This window comes from Salarias fasciatus, chromosome 17, assembly GCF_902148845.1.
Source record: "Salarias fasciatus chromosome 17, fSalaFa1.1, whole genome shotgun sequence".
In the NCBI taxonomy this organism is placed as follows: domain Eukaryota; kingdom Metazoa; phylum Chordata; class Actinopteri; order Blenniiformes; family Blenniidae; genus Salarias; species Salarias fasciatus.
The window spans coordinates 14,913,211-14,936,330 of record NC_043761.1 but is presented as its reverse complement, the minus strand read 5'-3'; the positions used below and the strand labels follow the sequence as shown (position 1 = coordinate 14,936,330).

The window sequence follows — 23,120 nt, the reverse complement described above, 5'->3', positions numbered from 1 at the left end:
CCTCCTAGAATTCTCCCACGACCGCGTTTTAATATACGAGGCGTCCTGCAAACTGCTTTAAGGCCCTCGTGGGAAAAAAACATAAAGACTCACATCTGAATCACGTTATTTGCTGACTTATTGTGTTTTAATCAGAAAACCAGTCGGCCTTTGTTTTGTTTTGTGTTTTTTTTTTTCCATTCTTGAACAATTTTATGACGCTTCTTCTGGAGAACAAAGCTGTGCGGGAAGTTTCTCATTGTAGCTAAATTCTTATTCTTTCACAGACACAAATGATTGAATTCTCATCATGACTTAGAACATTAGATTAAAATCATTAGCTTGTAAAAACATAATGCAACAACTACAGAAGGAGCTTTTTTTATGTTTGACACTTGACATATTTATGAGTTTTTAGTTTTTTGCATTTTTTTATTTTTTACCAGAAATATCAGTTATTATATTATATTAATTACTTTTATTCATAAAGTAACAAACTCCATCTATCTCTTAATTTTTGGCTGCTTTAGTGCTTTAGGGCTCGGCTCTGTCAACGTTTTTGAATTGCCTTCCCGATTCCCTCCTTCCTCCTGGATGAAGGGAAGCCTTTATTTATTCCAGGAGGACCACTTATTCTAGTGTTACCTGTTACCTTCCTACTCCCAGATGGGAACTGCGGAGCTATCGGCCTGGGCAATCTAACCCGACAACTCCTGCACACACACACACACACACACACACACACACACACACACACACACACACACACACAAGCAGAAATTATAATAAAAAAAAACAAAAACCAAGCCTCTCTCCCGTCCTGCTATCTGGCAGAGCGATCTAATGCAGCAGCTCTCCTGCCGTCTGGCTGCCACCACAGGTAAGTTACACCTGTGGCTTTGAATTACCCCCCTCCTGTCCGCCCTCCCTCCCCCGCTGACCAGCTACATGGTCTCACGCTTTAAGTCAGTGATCCGTGATATTGGACTTGACTCAGCGACAGCGGCTCCATACAGCGTGTGTGTCTGACTGCATGTAAACAACGGTTTGGACTAGAATCACCACCGGGTGGACGTTTGCTGCAGAAAAGAGGAACTTTTCCACTTTTCTGAAGAGATTTTCTGCTTTCGTCCTGTCTTAAAATGTCTAATATTTCAATTTAATGTCTCGAACACCTTGTCGGAAGCTGTATAGGGTAAAGAAAGATGCACGTCCCTGAAAAATATCCAGTCAAAACTGAGGGATGCCAGTGCAAATGTGGGGAATGTCATTCGGGAAACATGTGCAGCTCTGCTGATACACAGTAAAAAAATACCCACAAGCACAAAACACAAAGCACTACATTCATTACATTCATTAATTGATCTAGTTTCCTCTCACATTCTTTTGAGTTTTACAGGTGTTTCTAGGACCCGATTTCCACGACGTTTCAAGTGAAAAAGTGTTTTCCCCATGTCTGAGCCGCAGTTTCCTAGCAGCCAAACACTTGTGTGAGACGGACAGATGGGTCTCAGGATATGAGCAGTTTCATCATGTCTAAATACAAAATAAACACATTTTCTCCGTTTGAGCTGTTTATCCCTTCTGATTGAAGTGATTCTCTTCAAACTCGTGTTTCCCACTCAAACCCAACACTTTCTACATGATGTCCGCCTAAACGAGCGAATAAATCACCAGCTTGAGGTTTTCTTGTAAAACTAAATCCCAGAACAGTTCAGACTGATTCTAAACACAAAGCAGAGCATTATAAAGTGAATAAATATGAAGATCTATGTGCTTCAAAGCCCCCATGGGAAGGAGATCATATGAGCAAGTGGTGTGTGTTTGTAAGATCTGATAAACAAACAAAACAAGCTAAAGTGATGTCTGCGTTTATGATAATGATATATTGGTGTGCGTCTTCCAAAGATGGGAAGAGGAACAGCAGCAGATTAATGCCTGAACGTTAGCAGGACGGCGTTTTCACTCAGTGCAAATGTTGCTCATGTAAGCGAGAGCATGTGTGTGTGTGTGTGTGTGTGTGTGTGTGAGAGCAGAAGAAAGACCCAGATAGTGGGATAAAGGCGGTGTGTGTTGGAAGAGTGTAAATACGAGCCCGAGCCAGCGACGGAGTGGAGGAACGGAGAGGCCCCGAGGGAAAAGCCACCGACTTCTCAGTGGGAAAACCTCCACAGGTGAGATCATCTGCGTCTCATTTCGGTCTTTCTTTTCTTTAAATCGACTCTGACTGTTTCTCTACTTTAATAACCCCATTGTGTGATTTTTCCACTTCAACATAAGATATTCCTCTGGCTAAAGTCTTCATCACCCTTCTCTTTCTGATGTTTTTCTGTGTGTGTGTGTGTTTGTGTGTGTGTGAGTGTGTGTTTTCAGGAGTGAAGCCAGCTGATCCGTGTCGGTGTCTGCTTCTCATTTGTGGAACAGCAGGCGTGCGTGGATGTGTGTGAAAGTGGGGTAAGAAAGCTCCGCGATGACCCTTCAAACTGGGTAGAAATGTGATCCAGACAGCAGTAAAAGCCGTCCTCCTCCTCCTCCTCCTCCTCCTCCTCCTCCTCCTCCTCCTCCTCCTCCTTCCTCTGTCCTTGCCTCACCTGTTTTCTTTTTTATTGTTTCCATTTCAAGCCCTCGTCTTGTCTCTGTGTATCCTTCTATTTTTCTTCTCCATCTCATCCTGATTCCCCGCCGTAATTCCTTCCTTTTTAGTTTTTCTCACCTTCTGTTTGTCAAATTCAGCTTCAGGCCAAAGATGGCTGAAGAATGCAGAAATCGGTAATCTGCAACACGAAAATTGATGAAATTCTCCAAAGCAACGTCAGAGCTGGGTGCAAAACACAGAAGCTGTGCAGTGAAAAATGTGTAGTAGTCCTCACACTGACCCTGAATGAAACACGAGACATTGCTGCTCACACCAATAGATTTCAGTAAAATTTTATTGGAGATCAAATCAGAATAATAAGAATGACACGATGGAAAGTGAAGTTTCAAGGTTCATGTTTTGTTTTTTGAGTTATTTTGAGATTCTAATTCTGTCTCTTGGTTCAGTCTCCCTGACTTAACCTCGCTGTGTCTGATTGCTGCTCCCCGTCCTGATGTGTTTCACCTCAACCTGAGTGTGTGATCGTCTTCACCTGGTGGCTTTACTGGACTTCTCGTGTGTCAGTGTAACGGCCTCATGGGTTTTGCATGTTTTAGGTCTTTTTCACACAAGAGCAATCCACTGAAATGTTCGATTTGTGTATTTCTATGTTGGTGAAAGAAGTTATCAGGCATATCACTGTTATAGCAAATAAATCTAAATTTTCTAAAATAAATAAGAGCAGTTTTGGGTGAGAAATGGTCAGTCAAAGTTACAGGAAAAGAAAAGCAACAGTAAATATTAAGAAAAGATGGAAAATTATGAAAAAAGAAAACATTTTCTAATAAGGTTTGCAAGAAAAACCTATGGGGAGCCAGTTGAAAATTATGTGCATTTTATACAACGAAGGAGTGTGTTGGCTGGAAAAAGACATCATGTTTGTTTTCCGAGCAAACACTCCTTCCAGCCTCCTTCTTCCTGAAGTTTATGTCCGCCGCCCACAACCTTCGAATTCCTTCAACAGCCCAACAGACAGATTTCTATCCATCAAAACGCGCTGCGTTCGTGCTCGGCTAATTGTCCGCAGATGCCGACAGACATGCAACACGGACCGTATCTCTGGAAGCAAAGATGTTTTCCAAAGCAGGAAAACACCTACACAAATACTGGAATCAGGCTGGGCCGAGCAGAAAGCACGGCTCTCAGGAAACCGAGCGCTCTCACTGACACCCGGGTGGGCACCAAACGCCCCAGGGATTCATAAAACCAATAATTAACCTGGAAGTGCGTCCAACCACACATCTGATTATGAAGTGATTTATTGTTATTATCATTGTCAGGTTGAAAAATGTCAAATTAACGTGGATTCCTGCTTCTTTTGAAGTTATATAATCAGCTAAAACATTTCCCTGTGTGATGGAAAACCATATAAAAGCAAATTCTTAAAATCTGACTCCAACTAAAGAATGTTTCTCAGAGACCGGTTCTGGACTGACCGCAGCTGGTCGAGATTGGCTTGATGAGCGCGTCCTGATCGGTAACAGAGCCGCTGTCCGTTAGATTAAATCCTCTCAAACTCGCAGCACAGGTGGTTTGCAGGCTGAACTAAGGCTCGCAGGACCGGCGACCTTGGTTCAAATCCCCCCCGCCTCACTTTTATCGACGGTGACAGAACGCAATTAGAGAGTTAAAGGTGAAAGTAAAAGTCAAACGCCTTGTTTCCTCAAACTGGATTTAAAAATGATTATCACATCTACACAAGAAAAACTGTGAACCTGTCAGACTGAAATTAAAGGACTGCCCCTTGAGATGCTCTCATCCAGGAAAAAGGGAAGTTAAGAAAAAAACATCGAAAAAGTAACCTAAACCTTTTTACGATCACATTGTGTCACTTAAATTCATTAGTCATCTGCAAATAAGAAACCACATCAGAGAAAATATTCCAGATTTTGAAACCAACATTCCGGTTCCTGTTAGTAGGTGAGCTGGATGCCAAAAAAACACTTTGTGGCTTTGTTTGTCGTTAAAGTGCTCCATCATCACATGTGAAAGAGTCTTAGAGAGTGGAATACGAGCAGAAATATCAGAATTTGTTTTGAATAAATGTCTTCACAACACAAACTCTTCAGAAACTAACAGAAAACTTCTGCTTCCGTCCATGACAGAATTATGTAATTATTCACATGTTTGTGGTTCTGACCTCCGCCCTGAACCAGAATCAGCCATTCCTGGCTGCTCACATCAGAGAACAATCAACCCGGGATCAAATGATTCATAAAGAAAACTAGGGACATTTTGGACGTTTTCACCCCAGTTCGGCGTGTTGTGGAGGTCAAACGTGCAGAAAACACACCTCCGCCGAGCTCCCGTCGCTTCAGGAGCCTCTCCCAGTGTGCACTGGGTGAAAGGTAGGGAAACACCTTTCCCAGGAGAGAAGAGCGCTCATTAAAAATGTGGCAACAGCTGATTGATCACCCGACACACAACGTGCACACCTTCACCGCCGCTCTGCACACACAGCTGTGAGTGTTACTGGTCAACACTTCTATTAGGAATCTTTCTTCAACCTTTGACTGGAGCGCGTTTGCGTGTTCACACTGGGTTAAAATGAGCTTTATTTACTGAGGGAGCGTCTGTGTTTCGGCCGCGCTCCTTCAGAAACACGCCGTAAGTCATTCGAGGTGAAATGAGCAGTTCTATTTCCTGCTGACACATCAGGTGGCGCCTCGATTCGTCGTCAGCGGCTGATCGTCAATGACGGAGGCTCGGATGACTAAAGGACCGATCATCGTTCAATCATGTTGTGGCAAAAAAAAAAAAAAAAAAAAAATCTGGCAACGCAAACAGTCTTTGAGAGATTATCGACATAATCTCTGTGACTTAACTTATATCGTTAGCGGTATTTTCATGAATTAGTTTATAGTAGCCTGTTAGTTAGTCCCTCAATTTTAACTGTATAAGTCGAGTTTTTCTATGATTTGTTTCTTTTTTCAATTTTAACACACGCAGTAACTGTATTTCCATGGTTTCAGATCTGCTATTGTTCTGTTTTAATTATGTTAAAAAACATTTCTTTTAAATTGCTTTCGTCATGTCAGCTGTGAATTGAGCTGTTATTTATGACTTTGGAACTTCTCGGTCATTTTACCACGAAAAGCTGCGTATTTCTCTGCCTTGAAATGAACTTAGCTTTGCAGTTTTTCTGTGACTCTGACTTCATTTATCCACAACCTTTAAATACTTCAGTGGATTCAACTGTACCTGTTGCCTCTGTGTAGTTTGTAAATATTTTCCATCTTAGAGTTTGTATTTAACTTTATTAAACTACAGTTTATTCAGCATTATTTGGACTTCATCTCTGACAGACTTGTCGATTTTTGTTCCAGATCATCAAACTCATCTAAGACTCTGAAAATGAATATGAAAATGAATCATAGTCTATAGTTATTTGAGATGATATCTTCCTCTTTTCTCCCCAGTCCTGATGTTGATCATGTGATCATTACATTTTGATCACATGTTGCAGACCTGCATGCCATTCCAGATCGTAGATATGGATTTGCTCAGCTCTATGAGAAGTCGGATCCTCTGCGAAGCAACGAGATTCATCCGATCAGGAAGCAGGTTTGCATTCTTTGCTTCAATCATTTTTCGTTCTGCACGTCGACCAATGATCAGCAAAGAAAATTGAGTCTCCATCCTTCACAGCGTCACAAATCGACCTCTAAATCGACTCAAGCTGAATGAAGTAAAGCCCACATGTGCTGAGATGAGTCCGATCTTTCAATCGCAAAGAATTTAATCCAAAAAAGTGATCCTGTAAACACAGCTGCTGATTCAAATCAGGAGAAAAAACATAGTAGATGGTTATTAATCGCTTTTTTACTCTCGAAGAAGAACGAAGAGGTCTGAAGCACCTGATCTGCTTTACTGGAGAAGGACGTCTGCATAATTCTACTCCCACTCCATTCCAGCTTCAAAAGAAAAGCATCTTCTGCTTTTGTGAAGGTAAAACGATGCAAAGAGGCCGAACGCAGCATGATATTAGAAGGGAGGACAGATTCCTGTGCTTGACAGGAGCCATCGATCTGTATTTATGCCGTCACGCTCAGCGTTGCTCCTGCACCACCTCATCATAAGCAAATGTCAAAACCATTACACCTTCAATTATCCCTGCTGGAACTTGCCTCCGAACAGCTTCGGCGATGACGTGACGCCGGTGGATTCTTCTGCTCACGGAGACATGTTTTTTTTAACTTTCCTGCTGCGGTGTTGATGCTTCAAGATGTTCTTCGCCTTGTTGTATTATTTTTGTCCAATTTCACTTCCCTCCTGCAGCAGATTTTAATTTTCCGTACGTCCTGCCGACTTCAGCTTCTCTGCTTCTCAGCATCCTCTCTCGTCCGGTCGTGCTCGTTTCTCCTCTCTCCTTCTTTCACCTACTTTCTTTTAACCTTCCTCCGCTCCATCCAGAGCAGCATGAATAATGCAGTGTTCTGCTCTGATAATCATCGTCGTCTTCATCACTGCCGTCACCGCTCCCTCCTCTGATTTCTCTTTTTTATTGTGTGAGTCAGGAAAACTACATTTCTTGTCCTTCATGTGAACATTGCCATGTTTTAATGTTGAGATTTACCTGTTTAGAAGTTGCACTATTGATAACTTTAGCCTTATTTGTGTCAGTTTTTTTGTTTCCATGGAGATGTGAAAAGTTTTTCTCTCTTATGGTCCAAAATAAAATGGAAGGTTTCCTTTTCCACTAGAAAATATCTTGTAAACAGGGTCTAAATGGGCAAAAGCAACAGACAAACCTGGGGCGGGTGTTTACTTACACACAGGACGAAACGAGGCACAGCTGATAACAATCAGCGGGAATCAGGAGAGGAGCTGGAGAGCAGGAACAGGAGCAAAACGACACGTTAAACCAGACATAGCGTGAAAAACAGACAATAAAGCCAGAAAATAGAAGAACAACAGGAAACATGAGGGAGTACAAAACATGAAAACAAATCCAAAATACCAGCTCCGTGACAAATATCTAAATTTCCTGGAGTTGTCCTTCTAAACCTGCTCACAGAGAGGAAATGATGCTTTTCACGGTCAAAGAAAATCTGGTTTTCTTGTTTGCACAGAACTGTAAATGTGGATGTTGGTTGAAAACTCACCGGCCCCTTTAATACAGCAAGTTTCCTTATTTGTGTGTAAACAAATGTTCTTTTTCCTCGTGGCTGAGGTTCTTCTCTGCCATTTGTCAACTTTTTCTTGACTTGCATTTGTTTATTCATCCATTTTGCATTGGGAAAACACAAACCTCTAAACTTATAAAAGAATCCACAAACGTTTTAATTCCCAGTGTCTGTGTATGCATTCAAGCAATAATGGATTGTTTAACCAAGAGTACACGCACGCACACGCACACACACACACACACACACACACACACACACACACACACACACACACACACACACACACACACACACACACACACACACACGTCCCTGAAGACCAGTAGCTTTTAATAGGCAGCGACTTTGTGCCATTGTCAACATAAATCCACTCTCTCCCTCCATGTGAGGTCTGTTAGCTCGGAAATGTTCGCATGTTCCAGAGACACAGGTTGTTCAAACTTTAGATCACACACACACACACACACACACACACACACACACACACACACACACACACACACACACACACACACACACACACACACACACACACACGCACACACACGCACACACACACGCAGCCTTTCACTCTCTTCTTCTGCTGTTTATTTGTCTGCATGTCTGAGAATCAGCAGAGCAGAGTGGCGGTTGGCTGTATTTTCCAGACAAAACGATGAAAACTTTTCTTATAATCCAGAAATCACATGATTTTCATACAAGCTGTCCATGGTTCAAATTCTTTTTTTTTTAATGTGAATGTTTCTCACACATAGTAGTTTATTTTTCAATTTTCCATCTGGTTTCCTTTCTGTTTCTGGTTTTTATCCTCACCTTTTTCCCTCCTTCCTGCCTTTAAGCCCCATCCCTCTCTCACCTCGTCTCCGTCGGTCGTCCTCCTGTCGTCTTTGTCTCGCGCTCCCGTGTCTTTCGTGTATTAACTCGCCGTGTTTGTCTTCCAATCGGAGGCTGAATGAAGCCCTCGTGTGTCGCGCTCGCCTCATTATTATAGACGTGCGTCCATCAATGCCCGACTGTTTAACTTTCCCGAGGACGGCGTGCGACATTAACCGAAAACACCGGCCCTTAATTACCGGCTGTTGATGTGCCCAGCAGCGGCGGGCCTTGCTGTTTGTGGTTGGGATTATTTCGGCGGCGAGAAGAAAGACGGGTGAACGACCCGGGCTCGCTCGCATCCGAGAATAAAGCAGGATGAATTCACTGTGCAAACACGCTGATGGGACCGCTGTAACTGGGGATATTGATCTCCTCAGGACTCGGGCTATCTGGGTTTGTCCCGTCGAGGCTGCAGGTGTCTCTACGCTCAACAATGGACGCTTTCGTCAGTCACAACAAGTTGTGCTGATATGCGTGTGCAGATCAAACAATAGTAAGGACAATAAACTCAGAGCCATGTACAATTTATTTCATTTTAATTGAGTTTCAACTGTTTTCCATCTATTTTCACGTTTGCAATTTTCAACGTTCTTGAAGAGGTTTTACTTTTTCACTGTCATCTACTTTCCTGACTGTCATTTTCTTTGTCTTCATCTGATAATCACCCCGCCTGAATATCTGGAGCAAATCAGCTCATTTTCCTCTAAAATGAGCAGAAACCCAAAGCAAACGCGCCTCCTCCCCTGCTCTGTAAAACTCTTTAGCGTAGGACTCCGGTCTTCCATCAGAAGGAGAAATGAGACAAAATGTGAAGATTTCAAAACATCAAAAGTCAACCTGCATATTGAAAAGTGAGTATTAAACTGGTTTAGGAGGGAAACTCCTTAGAAATCCAGAGCCCTCTAGTGGTTGCAGTGATTATAACCACACCAGAGTAAGAAGGAAGTGGCTGTGGCGTTCACTTTGAAATAAAAGAGGGAAAACTCGGGACTTCATTTACTTTAAGACGTTTTTTTTTCCAAACATTACACCAAAACACGCAGAAAATCCACCATGGTGTAAATCTTGCAATGCAAAGTCGTGTAAATGCAACACAGTGAAAGTGGGATCGAGGCATATTTCACTAGATGTGGATAAAAACAACGCGTAAACTGCAAAAAAGAACATAAATGCAAATCGATCCCAAATTAACTGCAAGCTTCTTAGATCAACAACATCCTATTGTTCGTCTGCACTAACAGCAGTTTGGCACGGAAAGAGCGAACACACCCTGCTTCTTGTGCTCATCCTTCAAACGCTGCCGTGAGTTCATTCAAACCGTCAGTTCAACCGACGCGCGGTTCGGGCTGATGGACACATCTGAACGCTCCGGAATGGAAACAGAAGACACGTCAATCACATCGATCACACTGGGGGGTTTTTTTTTTGGTCACTGTAGAACAAAAAAAGACAATTTGCTTCCTAACTGCGGACATAAAGCCGGTGGAGAGTTCTGTGGCTGATTGTTATTTACAGTCCGTGACGGTTTTAGTGCAGAGAAATGGGAAATGTGGAAACGACTGACCATAGCAGGGCGAGCGATGGGAGCTGAGCCAGAGTTTTTTACTCAGGAGACCAGTTTTCTAGTCTCAACACAACCTTTGAACACACACATGAACTTTTACAATAACATGTGGTTTTGGAACGATTCGGTCAGGAAAACATTTACTGACTCCAGCTAAGAGAAAATGCAATCAAGTGCTAAAAAATCACTTTTTAATGTTGATTTGTTTAATGTTAACACGTGTGCTAATGCTCGGAGCCTAGCGAGGATGGCCTTCCTAACTTTTCCTCCTCTTGCCTCATCAGTCTCTCCCTCCCTCCCTCATCCTCATCCTCTCTACATATTTGATGATCACTGCGGTCCCGGATAATAATCACACAGTAGTGGCGTCACGTGGTGGGGGTGGAGGGGTGGAGGGGTGGGGGCCGCGTTGTGCCGATTAAAAATTGAAGGCGTGCTTTATGGTGATGCTGCTGAAGGAGGGGCCGGAGTCAGAGGACCTCTGGTGATGTGTGAGTAATGCTGAGTCACACACAGGAGGGAACACGGACCGTAAAGAGGCAGGAGGGTGGCAGATGTGGAGGGAAAAGGTGCAGAAAGATGCATTAGACACGTTAGGAGATTATTCTTAAACATCTTTGTTTCAGAAAATTGTCCCACGCACACATTTCTTTTCTCAATAATGATCATTTGTGATTCTGTGGCCTAAACTCGATGCTTGCCTCTCCTCCTGTATTCCATCACCTCTTTCCCCGCGTCTCTTCGTGGCTGTCTGATGAATCATATCATCATTAATGCATGCCCTTTGCAGCGTTTTGCGTTACCTTTCACTCATTCCAGACTCGGTCATATATTTTGCATGCAGCCTTTCTATTCTCTTTCTTTAGGATCAAGTAGTTCTTCTTTTTTGAGCTACTTTCTGTATTTCTGTGGCTCTAAAGCTTCTTGATGCGTTCGTCCGGCAGCTGATTGGCGAAATGTGATTCCATCTCCCAAAAACTCCCCCAGGGGGGCAGAATCGACAGGACGCTATTGACGAATGAAAGTATCAGCTTCAAATTTTGTGCAACCGAACATGGATTCTCATCTCACACAGGTTTTTTTGCATTGTTTCGAGAAGTCTAGAAACAATAGAACTCCACCGGCTCTCTTTGACATTTGGATACAAATAAAAATACCAAAGAACTTCTGGCAGATTCAGTCCAGCCACAAATTTCCTCCTGCATCGTCCACAGGTGAGCGATCTGAATCCACTCGGGTCTCCTCTTGTGTTCGCCACGCTCACAGCCTCGCCAGACGCGCCGCTGAGACGGACAAGACGCAAAGGGAAGAGCAGATGTGCGGCAAACGGGCGGCTGCCAGGTCTGTTTGGGCGTCGAGCGAACAAGAGCGGCGAGACGCGCGGGGACGGCTGTTATCTCGCGCCGGCACAACAGAGATCACAGAGATTCTTGAGACTCTGATGTGTTATTTATGTGTTGTTGAACTCCGAGCTGAAGAGCCGTCAGAGAACAACAGGTCTGGCCAGTGTTCCTCCTGCCGTGAGGCCTGGCCAGCGTTCAGCCGAACCTCCTCGAAATGCCAGTCATCCTGTCTGGGGCGGTGCGGCTAAAACACACAGAAAGATTATAGTTTCTTACATCATTTTGGCCTTTCTATGGAGCAGCATAGTTGATCTCACCTCATAAATAGAAATAGGATTTCACACCATTAATCGGTAACTTTGGTGCGACTTTTGGCGTCATGGCGGAATTGTTTAGATTTTTAGGGCTGATAACAAAAGGTTTATTTACTCTGTGGGAATCCAATTGTAAGCCAGCACTATATAAAGGCCTAAAGGTTGCATTAGCACGCGCACACGCCCCTTAATTCGGTGTCCTAATTCATGTCAGCAGGCTCGCTCCTGTGGCCGCATGCATGCAGGTCTTTGCAGTGACATGCGCCAAAGGCCATCTGTCCTGTAACAGAGAGAGGCGTAGATTATGTTAGAGGGAGAGAGAGAGGGAGAGAGAGCGAGAGAGAGAGAGAGAGAGAGAGAGAGAGAGAGAGAGCTTTACGCACACCCAGGTCCTCTCCTCTCCATAGAACCAGTGTGGCGCGCAGACAGACGACAACCCTCGCAAAGTGGGAAGTTTTCGCCAAAGGATTCTGTGTAAAATTTAATCACCTTCATGTCGACTCTGTTGGATACTAACCTGCCGATGCTATGGTTACCTTTATTACGGTAGGAGCAATCTTGATCTCTTCCAAGCGCAGTTTTCTTTCTTTTCTTTCTTTCTTTTTTTTTTGTCGCTGATTCGGTCGTTTGGAAGATTTGACTTCAAAAGAGTGACAGAGGATTAAATAAAGTGTGCAGTAACGCCGAGCAGATAAAGTCCCAGACTGTTGCAGTTCATAATGTAATAAATCCTGAGATAAACAGTTTTCGAGTTGTGAAAGATTCAACTTACATTTGTAACTTTTACAAGACTTCATTTGGCACCGATGTCGTGTTTACATCTACTGTAGATCAAATATGGACTTTCTCGCAATAGAGGAGCCAGAAGACATGTGCACGGACTTGTTTTGTCCGATAATCTCGTGCTTTGGGAGCTTTGGAAGGTACAAGCAGGCAGGACGCGCCGTGCGCTGCCCGAAGGCGATCCGGCGTGGGGAAACTCACTCCGTGTGCTCGCCTTTCCCTCCCTGCACAGGTAGACAAAAGGGGGTTGGGTATTTCCCGAGCTGCTTTACGCACACAAACACAGGAGACTCCGGTGCACTTTTCGTTTTGTCGCCCTGGTTCTAAGTTGGAGGGAGTGGATCCGGTGTGCCGAGCGCGCACGGCCGGTGGACGGGACGCGGCTCAGGTCGTGTCTTGTTTGGATTACCAGCGCGCTGTGGCGTGAAAGCTGATATGTCACAGATGTCTCTCAAAAACAAAAGGAGTTCAAACGTTCCGGTTTCTGCGTCTGTGCGCATCCGTGCGTGTTTGTTTGCGTGTCTGCAGGACTGGAGAGCGCGATCATCCCGGTGCGCACGGAGGCCCGCTCGGACGCCTTCTGTGGCCCTGAAACTCCCACAAACACCCCATATTTAATTTATCATTATGTGTATCACGTGCAAAACCTAACGACGGATTATACTTCAAAGAAAAAGCAACACTAACTAAAAAAAAGTATGAAGAAGTGATGATTTCATTACGCAGAGAATGTGAAATTGCGTGTTTTGGATTTGTGCGTGTGCTGACATTATCTGAGAACTTAAATAAGTCTTGTTTAATCCAAAACAATCTTCGAGCTGGCCTCTGTTTCTTTTTTTTTTTTCTTTTTTTTTTTAGTAGGAATCCAGCAGTTTGTGTGTGGTTGGACATGTGCTCTGGACAGTTTTGCGTAATGGCGCGCATCCGCGTGCGCCTTGAGCAGGCGGGTGGATGCCTCTTCCATGCACTTGAAGCCCCAATTTTTCCTTGTGCCTCTGTGCGTGCGCGCGGCCGAGGGCACCGGCAGCTGTTGCAGCGGCGGATTTGACGCAGAGCTCATCCTGACATGCAGGACGGGGGGAAATTAGGACGCACGGAGGGAGAGAATAGGGGGACCTGTTTCACTCTGGTGCTTCCTCCACGCGCTGCCTGCTTGTGGCAGCTCACCGCTGCAGCTGTGGCCTGATGCGTTCATGTCAAGCCGCTCAATGCAGCTGCAGCAGACTCAGTGTAACAACGCCGGGTTTGTGCTTCGCTCCAGGAGAAGAGGGAGAATCAGCAGCGAGGGGTGTGAACGTGCGAGGGGCGGCGCTCGGTGGGAGAACATGAAGTACAGTGTGTGGTTTAAGCAACGATTTCATCACTATTGAGGATTCGTCTTGTCAGTTTGGTCTCCACTTGATGCACGTTTTTCTTTTTTTTCTTTTTTTTTTTTTTAAACAGTCTTGCAGGACTTGTCCAACAACATCGAGCTACTGAAGTAAACAGGAACACGTTTTGGGAAGCGCAGGAAAGTGTGACTGTTAATGGTTTAAAACAAGCTCCAAATGTTTATTAAAAACCTAAAACAAGCTGCTGTTAAAGTACATTATTATCATCCTAATTGGAAGATTAACTGTTGTCAGCTTGAGTAGGTTTTGATATCAAAACATTACTTTCAGTGCCTGGATGTTGCACCAAATCCATGACATACATTTATTTTTATGCTTTATTTGAAAAACAAGACAATGTATTTGGCTTAACACAGAATATAAACCATATAGTTCCTAATTCAAAAGACTGAGGAGGATTCTGTGTGTTTTTATCTTCAAGAAGAGGTTCATCCTGTACAGTTAACATGTCGGTGTGAAGTATTCATCTTTTCAGTTTGCATCCTAACTTTTCCATCTCTCCTTCTTCTGGCTCCTACTTTACCTTCCCCCTTCATTTTTTTCTTTTTCTTTTTCAAAACTATGAAATAACTGAAGTAAACAGCAGTGATCTTTGAGAAGCTTATATAACAGTTTGGATCAAACGTTCCACTTTTATACTTTCTGACAACCTCATAGAAAAGTGTCTGGAAATCATAAATGTGTCTCTATTAAAGGCCAAGCAGAGGCAGATACATGAGAGGAAATCTACGAGTGAGATGAGAGTGAAATTTACAGGCCTTGACAGTTTGATTTGGCATCGATAAACACTGGAGAAGTTTTCAGGTGGACGTCTGAACTCTCAGAAGAGCTCTCTTAGTTGCAACCATGTGATGCACTTGATCTCTTGCTGATTGGCGGAGTTGGATCAGATCACTCATTTTTTTTCAGGAGAAAACACATCCTGGGCGGATCGCTCTGCGTTTTCCCCATCCAGATGTTCGGTGAACGTCAGCGAACGTCGCTCTCGGAGGGACTCGCTGATGTCCTTGACCCCCGCCGCCCTTTGTTTTCTGGAAATCGACTCCCCGGACACGTGACGGGTGGCTGTTTTTGGTGTCTCCTCATGCTGGGATGAATCGCAGCGCTTCTCCAGTCTCGCAGTGAAAGCATCTCGAAATAGCAGAACAAATATGATTCAATCACAAAAAGAAGACAATTTAACAACAGCAGATGGGAAACGCAGTCAAAGTGTGAGAAGTGAACCAGTTTGACCTCAACAGGAAAACATTTGGGTAAGATGGATATCAGTGTTCAGTTATTTACCGGCACAAGTGTACCAATCAGCGCATCTGCGCGGAAAAAACCTTTCAAATGAGGAGAATCATCTTCTAGTTCTTTGTAATTGCATTTTAAGTAATCAGGTTTGCATGATTGGGAAATGAAAAGGGTTCTTTCTTTTGTAGTAGCAGTTAAAGGTTAAAGCTTGCACTAGCACAAGAACAGCTGCCTGGAACTTCTAAATATTGTTTTGCGACCCGCACTGTTGCCGCTGGTGCACCGCAGCTCATTCCGTCTCCTGGAGGAATTACACGTCTCTGTTTTATAAGACAAATGGAAGATTCCACTATTGTCCTCTCCGGGGTCTGGGATTACTTAACACCCGCATACCGTTCTATTGAAATAAGAACGTCGTGCTGGAAAGTTTCGGCCCGCTGGGCTCAGAATGATCTCGTGCTGCATGTAGTGCAAGTTTGTGTTCGATCTCAGAGGAATCACGTGCGAAACGCGGTCAGAACCCGGAGCCAGAATCATCGAACTTTCTCAGGAGTTGCAGGTGGAAGTGCTCTAAAGGATTTCCCTTTTTGCTTCCCCTCACTCATGTTTGAACGCCGCCAAGTCCAGAAAACAGCAAGCTATGCGACAGAATTAATGTAAGATAAATATACATTTGACGGCAAGCGAGGTTTACCGCCCGCTGTCGTCTCAGAGCGCCTCGGGAAGTGAAGGTGAAGACTTCTTCACTTCAGCCACGCCGTTAATAGATCCATCCGTCACTCTGCAGCCTGGAAGCCACTTCACGGGGCTTCGTTTGGGCGCTTTTCTGCTTTTCACAGCATTAAAGGGGCTTTGCCGTAACACTCAAGTGGCGCATAAGCACTCTTCCAGTGAAGATTTGTGTCAGATTCGGTGTTCGGGTCAAGCACGCCGAGGCTTGAGTGCACTGCGACGTCATTTTCAAAGATTCCAGGGAAGGGAAGTCCACCAGAGTCTCGTAAATAAACTTCTATAGTTCTATTTAAATGCAAAGTGATGTGTGTAAACTGCAGGCTTCATACCAGAAGGGTGAGGGAGGAAGTGTGTTTACCGTCCCGTCCTCCATGGCTGCTGCTGCTGCTCGGTCTTTCCTGCTTTCAGATAGTTTACACATTTCGCAGAGTGTTTATACGCTGCACATTCTTATGGCGAGGTAGAGCAAAACACACTCTGGCGATGTTTCCTTGACGGCCGTCTCTCCTCCGCAGAGCAGAAGCAGACTTTTATTCATTCCTTTAACCTGTAACCTTCACTCTTACCTCCATGTAAACACTCTGCGAACTGCACAAAGCGGCCACGTGCGCTTTGTCTCTCTGGGCCATCTTTCCCATGATTCCCGGAGAGACGGGGGAGATAGGGATCGTGCGGTTTTGAAGGTGAGGCTCGGACTTACCAGCAGTTGGGTCACATGACGGTTCAGTCGTCCGGTCTCTCCCGGTAATCTCTCGTCTCCGTCGCAGTGATTCTCTTCGTGGCGCTCAGATCTCTCCAGACCGGCCGGCCTTCTCTCTCCTTCCACTCTGTTTCCACGCTGAGTGACCTCCCGATAAGGCTGCTGATCTCCGATAGTGTCGGCCAGGACATTCTCTCAGATCATTTACTGTAACCTCTTTACAACCTTCCTCCCTTCCCCGAGCTCCGAAAAACAATCAGGAGAGCGACAGTGTGAAACATTCCCACTCTGCATAACTGCTGAATATACAGAAATGTTATTTGTGGATGGCTGAAAACTCAGCGTCCATCTTTCGTCTTCTGTGCTGCTCTTTCCAACTTACTCTCCCTTTATCCTGTATTGTTCTTATTGTCCTGCATGGGCCTGTGGACGTGCATGAGTCGGAGCGTTTCTGAAAGGTTTTTACTGCTTTGCCCAATTTCAAAATTGAAGTCGCCAATGCATGTTTCGGTTTGTTTTTGCACTTTTGGATGAAACTAAAAAACCCATTGAAAACCCAAACAGACACAGAAAGAACATACAAACTCTAGTCTCCTGGTTTCAATTACATTTTTTTTCTTTCTCCGCACGTTGGAATCAAAACTCTTTATTATCACTGTATGTCATGCAGTGACATTTTATCGTACATGTTATTTTCATGAGACGACACAAAACGAGAGATGTATATTCAATTTTTGCCCTCCTTCATGTGCATTCTTGATAAGATTGTATTCATTCGGCTTCATGCAACCCTGAATACTGGATGTAAGAAGTTGGAGTCAATCCCAGCTGACAGCAGACAGAAGGCAGATCCACCCAGTTATCCTAACAATCCAGTTTTTTTTTTTTTTTTTGGAATAATCCAAAGAAATCCCATCCTTGCTCAGTAAGAAGGCCTTCGTATGGAATCGTTCTGGGGTCTTCTCAGTGTGAGACTGAACTGCAAACCACTGCACCTCACAGGTTTTTCCTTGAGAGGCCTGCTTGTTTGATGCAGCATCTAAAAATATGACGCGCACTTCCGTTCTCTCCAGTTTTCAAGTCACACTGAAACAATTTAAAACGTTTCAGTTGGTGACTCTTATAAGATTAAGACCTTGTGCCTTTCGACATTTAGACATGTAATGTTTCTTAGTTAAAACTGGACAAGTCAAGTTGAATCCGCTTCAAATCTGTTTGTTTTGTGACGCTTTTTCAACTCTCCATAGAGGAAAAAAACCTTTTTCTTCTTGAGCTTGAGCTTTTTGCAGCTGTAACAACACACAGTATTTTACCCTGAGTGTTGATGGAATAGATACAGGAGATGGGAAGGGAAGCGTTCCCTGTTTTACAACCAGACACATTACCGTCAATCATAAAACGCCCCGTTTGTTTAAGCTGTGACTGGTTGGGAAACCTCACCTCGAACGCCGGGGCGGGACCGTCCTCGTGTTCTCCCCAGAGAATGGGACGCCTGTAGGTGACATCTGTGTGGACTGACATGACCAGCTTTGATATTTGAACTGACAGATGTGCAAGGCAGCCCGAGGGCGAAACCTGCCGCCTCGTGTCGAAAACCACATTCTCACAAACCAAAATCCTCTCCGCTTGTCAGATCGCTCGCTTCAACTCTAACCCCCTAACATAATACTAATCCTGACTCAAATCGTCACCCTTCAGCCAGAAGCTGAACCCTAAAATGGGAAATGGAGAGATGGGAATCATCAAAGGAATACCTTTTAAAACCGCATACAGTTTTTTTTTTTTTTTTTTTTTGCAGATGTTGAAAAGATTTCTTCAGTCACATCATAAATACCTTTTTTAATGCGATCCTCCTCCTCAGCACAGCGTTCATGGGACCGCCTGGCCTCCTCGCAGATGTCAGGAACAAATCTTGTGTCGATGATTAAATGAGATCTTTATCTCAGTCACTTTCTCAAAAGGCGCTGGGCGTCCCACAGGGTTCAGCTCTGGGTCCCTTTGATTTCTCTGATCTCCAATTAGGCGTTCTTATAATGTCAATCAGGAGTTTAACCTCATTTAATTCACACTTTAAATCTAAAACTGTCTCATTGTGGCACATTTTAGCTTGAGATTCAGTTTTAATAAATAATAAATAATAAATTAAAGCTGTAATTTAGAATGAAAATCGAGAAACTGAAAAATATGTTTCCTTCTATGAGATAATAAGATCCACAGAAACTGTGACACCAATACGTGTTTTGTGTCTGAGTGTCAGACTTCACTGATTTATGAGGCAGGAAAAAGACAAATTTGAGTGATTTATGACTTAAGAATGGTTATTGGTCTCTGTCCTACCGGGTCTCGGGTTTCACTTCTACCTTCAGCAAAAGTTCAAACCCACAACGTCTCAAATGGTTTTCGTTTTACTTCTTTGAAGAGATTCTGGTAATAAAATACTGAATGAAATACCACTGCAGGAGTCTGTGTGTTTACAATACACAAGCAGATCCAGGAATGAAGCATTTAATAAGCAATTAGAGGGTTTTTTAAAAAATGAATTTTGTTACCACATGCAAGACAGCATACATACAGTCAGTTTACGCTGTTCTGCTATATTCTGTTCTGTTCTTTTCTCTTCAGTTATGTTATGAAATGTTCTGCTATGTTATGTCCATGTGCTGGTTGGAAACGGTCAAATCGGAGCTTTGAGGAATGGCAGCTTGCTGGACTGTGTAAAATCCTGGCCTCCATCCATTATCGAGCGATGTGATCTCCCCTGCAAGAATTTCACAGCTTTGCACTTTCCGAAGTTTGTTTATGTGAGATATCCTGCGGGGTATGGTGAGAAGTCAGGGCGGAGCTCTGCACGGCCTCAGCTCTCTCCTGCTGCGACACTGGATGCTGGTTCTTCCGGAGGAAGAGAGACGATGCTTAATGAAACATAGTAATGAAACGTGTGGAGAGAAACGAAGTGGTATTGTGAGTATTGTTAGCATTGTTGGTCGTGTTTCACCTTGTCAAGCCGGCCGGCTTGGACCTTGTTGTGGGCTTGTTTTGGCCCACGGGCCACATGTTTGATAAAGCTGTTCGGCAGCCTTCAGCTTAGGTGAAGTATTTAATAAAACCAAGCACAAAAGAGATTCGAACCACATCAGACATCACCTGAGTGCTGCACGCGGTGGTTAGTTTGTGTTCATGTAAAACACAAAGCACGGGACAAAGGAGAGATTAGACGACAGACCAGACTTTCTTTATATTCTGATTACAACAGAGCGCGGCAGGAACTGAACAGGCCGCGAATTCAGATCGCTGCACGCCTTCCAGTGTTTGAATACGATAAACAAAGACGGCTTGTCACGAGCGGTAATCCCTGACATGATTATTGCGTATCAGATCTTATCTCCTCAATGATTTTATAACGAGACCTTTGTCTATTTTTGCAACTGTGGATTTGAGAAAAGAAAAAAAAAATCATTTTGGCATTCTGTAGATTAGAAACAAGGCAAATGTTTGGCAGCGGCTGGTTTCTTCATCACAGTCGAGGCATCGTGCGTGAGAAGACGGCGCAGTTTCTACTGTGTGTGTGAAACGTGAGGAGATTTGTGGCAAAACGCACAGTGTTGCATGTCAGACGTTGGCAGCGTGTAAAGTCGGAGCGGTGGAGATCAGCAGGCAGGTGAGGACTGGACTTGTTAAAGGTGTCTGCACAGTTCGTCTCAAAGGTTGTGCAATGTGCTGCTTGTAGTTTTTCTGCGATTCCGAAAATGAACGAAAAAAATACTCAGTTCCACAGCAAAGAAAAACCTTCAGAAGGTTTAAATTTACAGGTTATTATGGCTCTGCTCTCATGACACCACTGACCCAAGATAACCAAGACATGTCCTCTTTTCATCTGCTGTCCAGAGAGTTTTCCTCTGAATCCATGTGCTTTCTCTGTCTTTCACTGAAGGATTAATCGTTGGTTTGACTTGACTCTCACCTCGCACGTAACACGTAACACGTAACACGTAACACTTGTTGCCTGTGAAGTCCTGTAAGTTCAGTCAACCGCTAAATCATTTTAATAAGGGCCTGACCGTGTGTGCTCTCTTTTGGGAATCAAAATGTAGTTAGTTAAACTAAAATAACCCGGTATGAAGGGACAGGACTGCCCCAGCGCTGCAGAGGCAAAGACAAGGCCCATTGTCTGCTGTTTATACGGGACAGTTTTCGGCAGGTCGAAAAAGGAAAAAACTAGAAACTAGAAACTGAGTCAAGTGTCCGTTTTACCTATAGGAAGAAAAGATGGATCACAACTTGACTTTATTTTTTTCAATATTTCAGGTTAATATCGACTCTGAAGCTGAAAACTAAAAGAAAAAAAAAACCTGCCTACGTCACTGAAATATTAACAGTTTTTACTTGCGAGTCTTTAAGGAATCAAAAGCTTTTTTCTTTTTGACTTTTTCTCACAGAAGAGTTGTTTTTTTTTTTTAATGCAGCATCTAATGTATTTCGTCAGCCTTGTTGCCTTGAGCTGCTGTAAATACAGTAACGAGCCTCTGGACGGCCGACACACACCCAGACGATGCCAGTGTGGGCGCATCGCCAATCTGTGGAGGCAGGCAAAACGCGAGAGGCTGTGAAGCAAAGCGGAGAATTTACTGGAGTCCTGCCCTCCGTTTGCCAAGGCGGCCCTGACGCCCTGCCAGAGCGCTGCCGGGAGGCCGACCCCGGTGTGTGACGACCCCCCCCCCCCCTCCTCCCCGTCAGACGCAGTCAGCAGAGTTTAGACGGAGGCCAAGAACCACGGAAGCACATATAACTGTTGAAGGATGCTTTCGCTTGCAGTCCGTGTCGGAGCCTGTCTGGGAAATAGAGAGGAAGTTAAAGAAAATGATCTCAGGGTCAAGGCCGATGGAAGGCCAAGACCTTCAACATGTGGTGCGAAGACTCACACTGCTTAGTGGTGTTTCATTTAAACCCCCGTTTTAAGGGGGATTAAAAACATTTTTACAGTTCAGATCAAAAGTTGGTTACATTTTTTTTTCACCCAATTGAAAGCTAATTAAAATTCTCACTACGTCAAAAAACAATAAAGACATATGAGTGAATGAGCTCAAAGTTACAAAACTGGCTTCGCGTTCTGCTTCTATTTCCTCCACCATGAGATTCTGCCAGCACATAAAATTCACTCTTTCGACCTCAGTCAGATGAGAAATAGCGCCTGAGAGAACAAAACAACATAGCAGGTCTTATTGTAATCATGACTTTCCTCCCCGAAGCGGAGTTTTTCCCAGAGCCTTGTTTTGTCATAGCTGACATGCTGGAAGACATGTGGTGCCGTTCACACTTATACCCCGCAGGGGGAAGTTCAAACTGTAAGTTTGCTGCTTGTTGAACGATTTCGGAGCGAATTGCAAGAAGGCAAAGTGAAGAAATTGTGGCGCTCTGATTTTTGTACTGGCGTGGGCCACTAGATGGTGCTGTATGACAGCAGCATGATGCTACTGCACTGAAAATCTGCTTTACTGCCATGTTTGAAGTGAAATGTCACAGAAGTAGTGCAGCAGAAAGAGAGCTCGGAGTTGAGGGACTGTCAAAAAGCAGAGAAATGAATTCTGGAAATTAGTTCTGAAAAAAAAAGAAAAGAAAAGAAGAAACACAACAGTTGATGAAGAGATCTGGAAGAAAAAACTCACTCACAGCTGTGGGGTTACAGTTTTAATGAGGTTCTTTTCCTCTTCTTGCCACATTATTTAACAAAGCGGAACTTGGTCTTGTGAATTTGCTAATTCTCTTTTCCTTTATTTCACAAAACAAGATTTTTTCTTCCAATTCCGGACCTCATGTAATCTAATACTCGTTCACATGATGAAGTACAGTCAGACTTAACCAGGTTATTCCCAACTGCCACTTCACATCTGGCAGATGCTGGTCCAATTCAGGATTTAGCTCCAAAAGCCCAAAGTAGAAGTAAAACACCGTCATTAAACCCGACCTGCATGCAGGTGAACTGAGGTTTCCAAGAAGAAACACTAAGTTCATCACCAGTTTGAGTTTTATGTGGCGGGGATTCGAACATGCTGAGACAATCCTCTGCAACACCCTGAACCAGAGTCTCCTCCAGACGGGGACCTCACACTCTGCAGCGCGTCCAGGCTCAATGCCGGCCTTTGTCCCGGCGTTTTTAGTGTTTCCTACTTTAAGTACAGTTATCTGCAATATGATCGCAATGCCTGGCAGGACTGCTGCCAAAACTCTGTCCCACATAAACTCCGGCTTTTATTACAGGAGACAATAAAACTTAAGACTCGTGCGCGTCGGGACGAGCCCTCCCGCTTGAGATGGTCGTTTCCCCGGACGAGTTAGGAGACGGTGCGGCCCAGAGAGCGCCGGCCAATCAGGGCGCACGACGAGGCCGGGGGGGGGGGGGGGGGGGGGGGGACTAAGCTGACTGCAGTGGAGAGGGAAGAT

General features: G+C 44.2%; 1 protein-coding gene across 1 annotated transcript in view; it reads left to right on the top strand.

The window, feature by feature from the left end:
• The first annotated feature begins 12,258 nt into the window (after nt 1–12,258).
• The window catches only part of ntf3 (neurotrophin 3), a 29,617-nt gene continuing 18,755 nt past the window's right edge, over nt 12,259–23,120 (top strand). Inside the window, exon 1 of the mRNA XM_030113337.1 lies at nt 12,259–12,386. Within this exon, the coding sequence (XP_029969197.1) occupies nt 12,369–12,386 (18 nt within the window). The 5' untranslated portion in view covers nt 12,259–12,368. The remainder of the gene's footprint in view (nt 12,387–23,120) is intronic.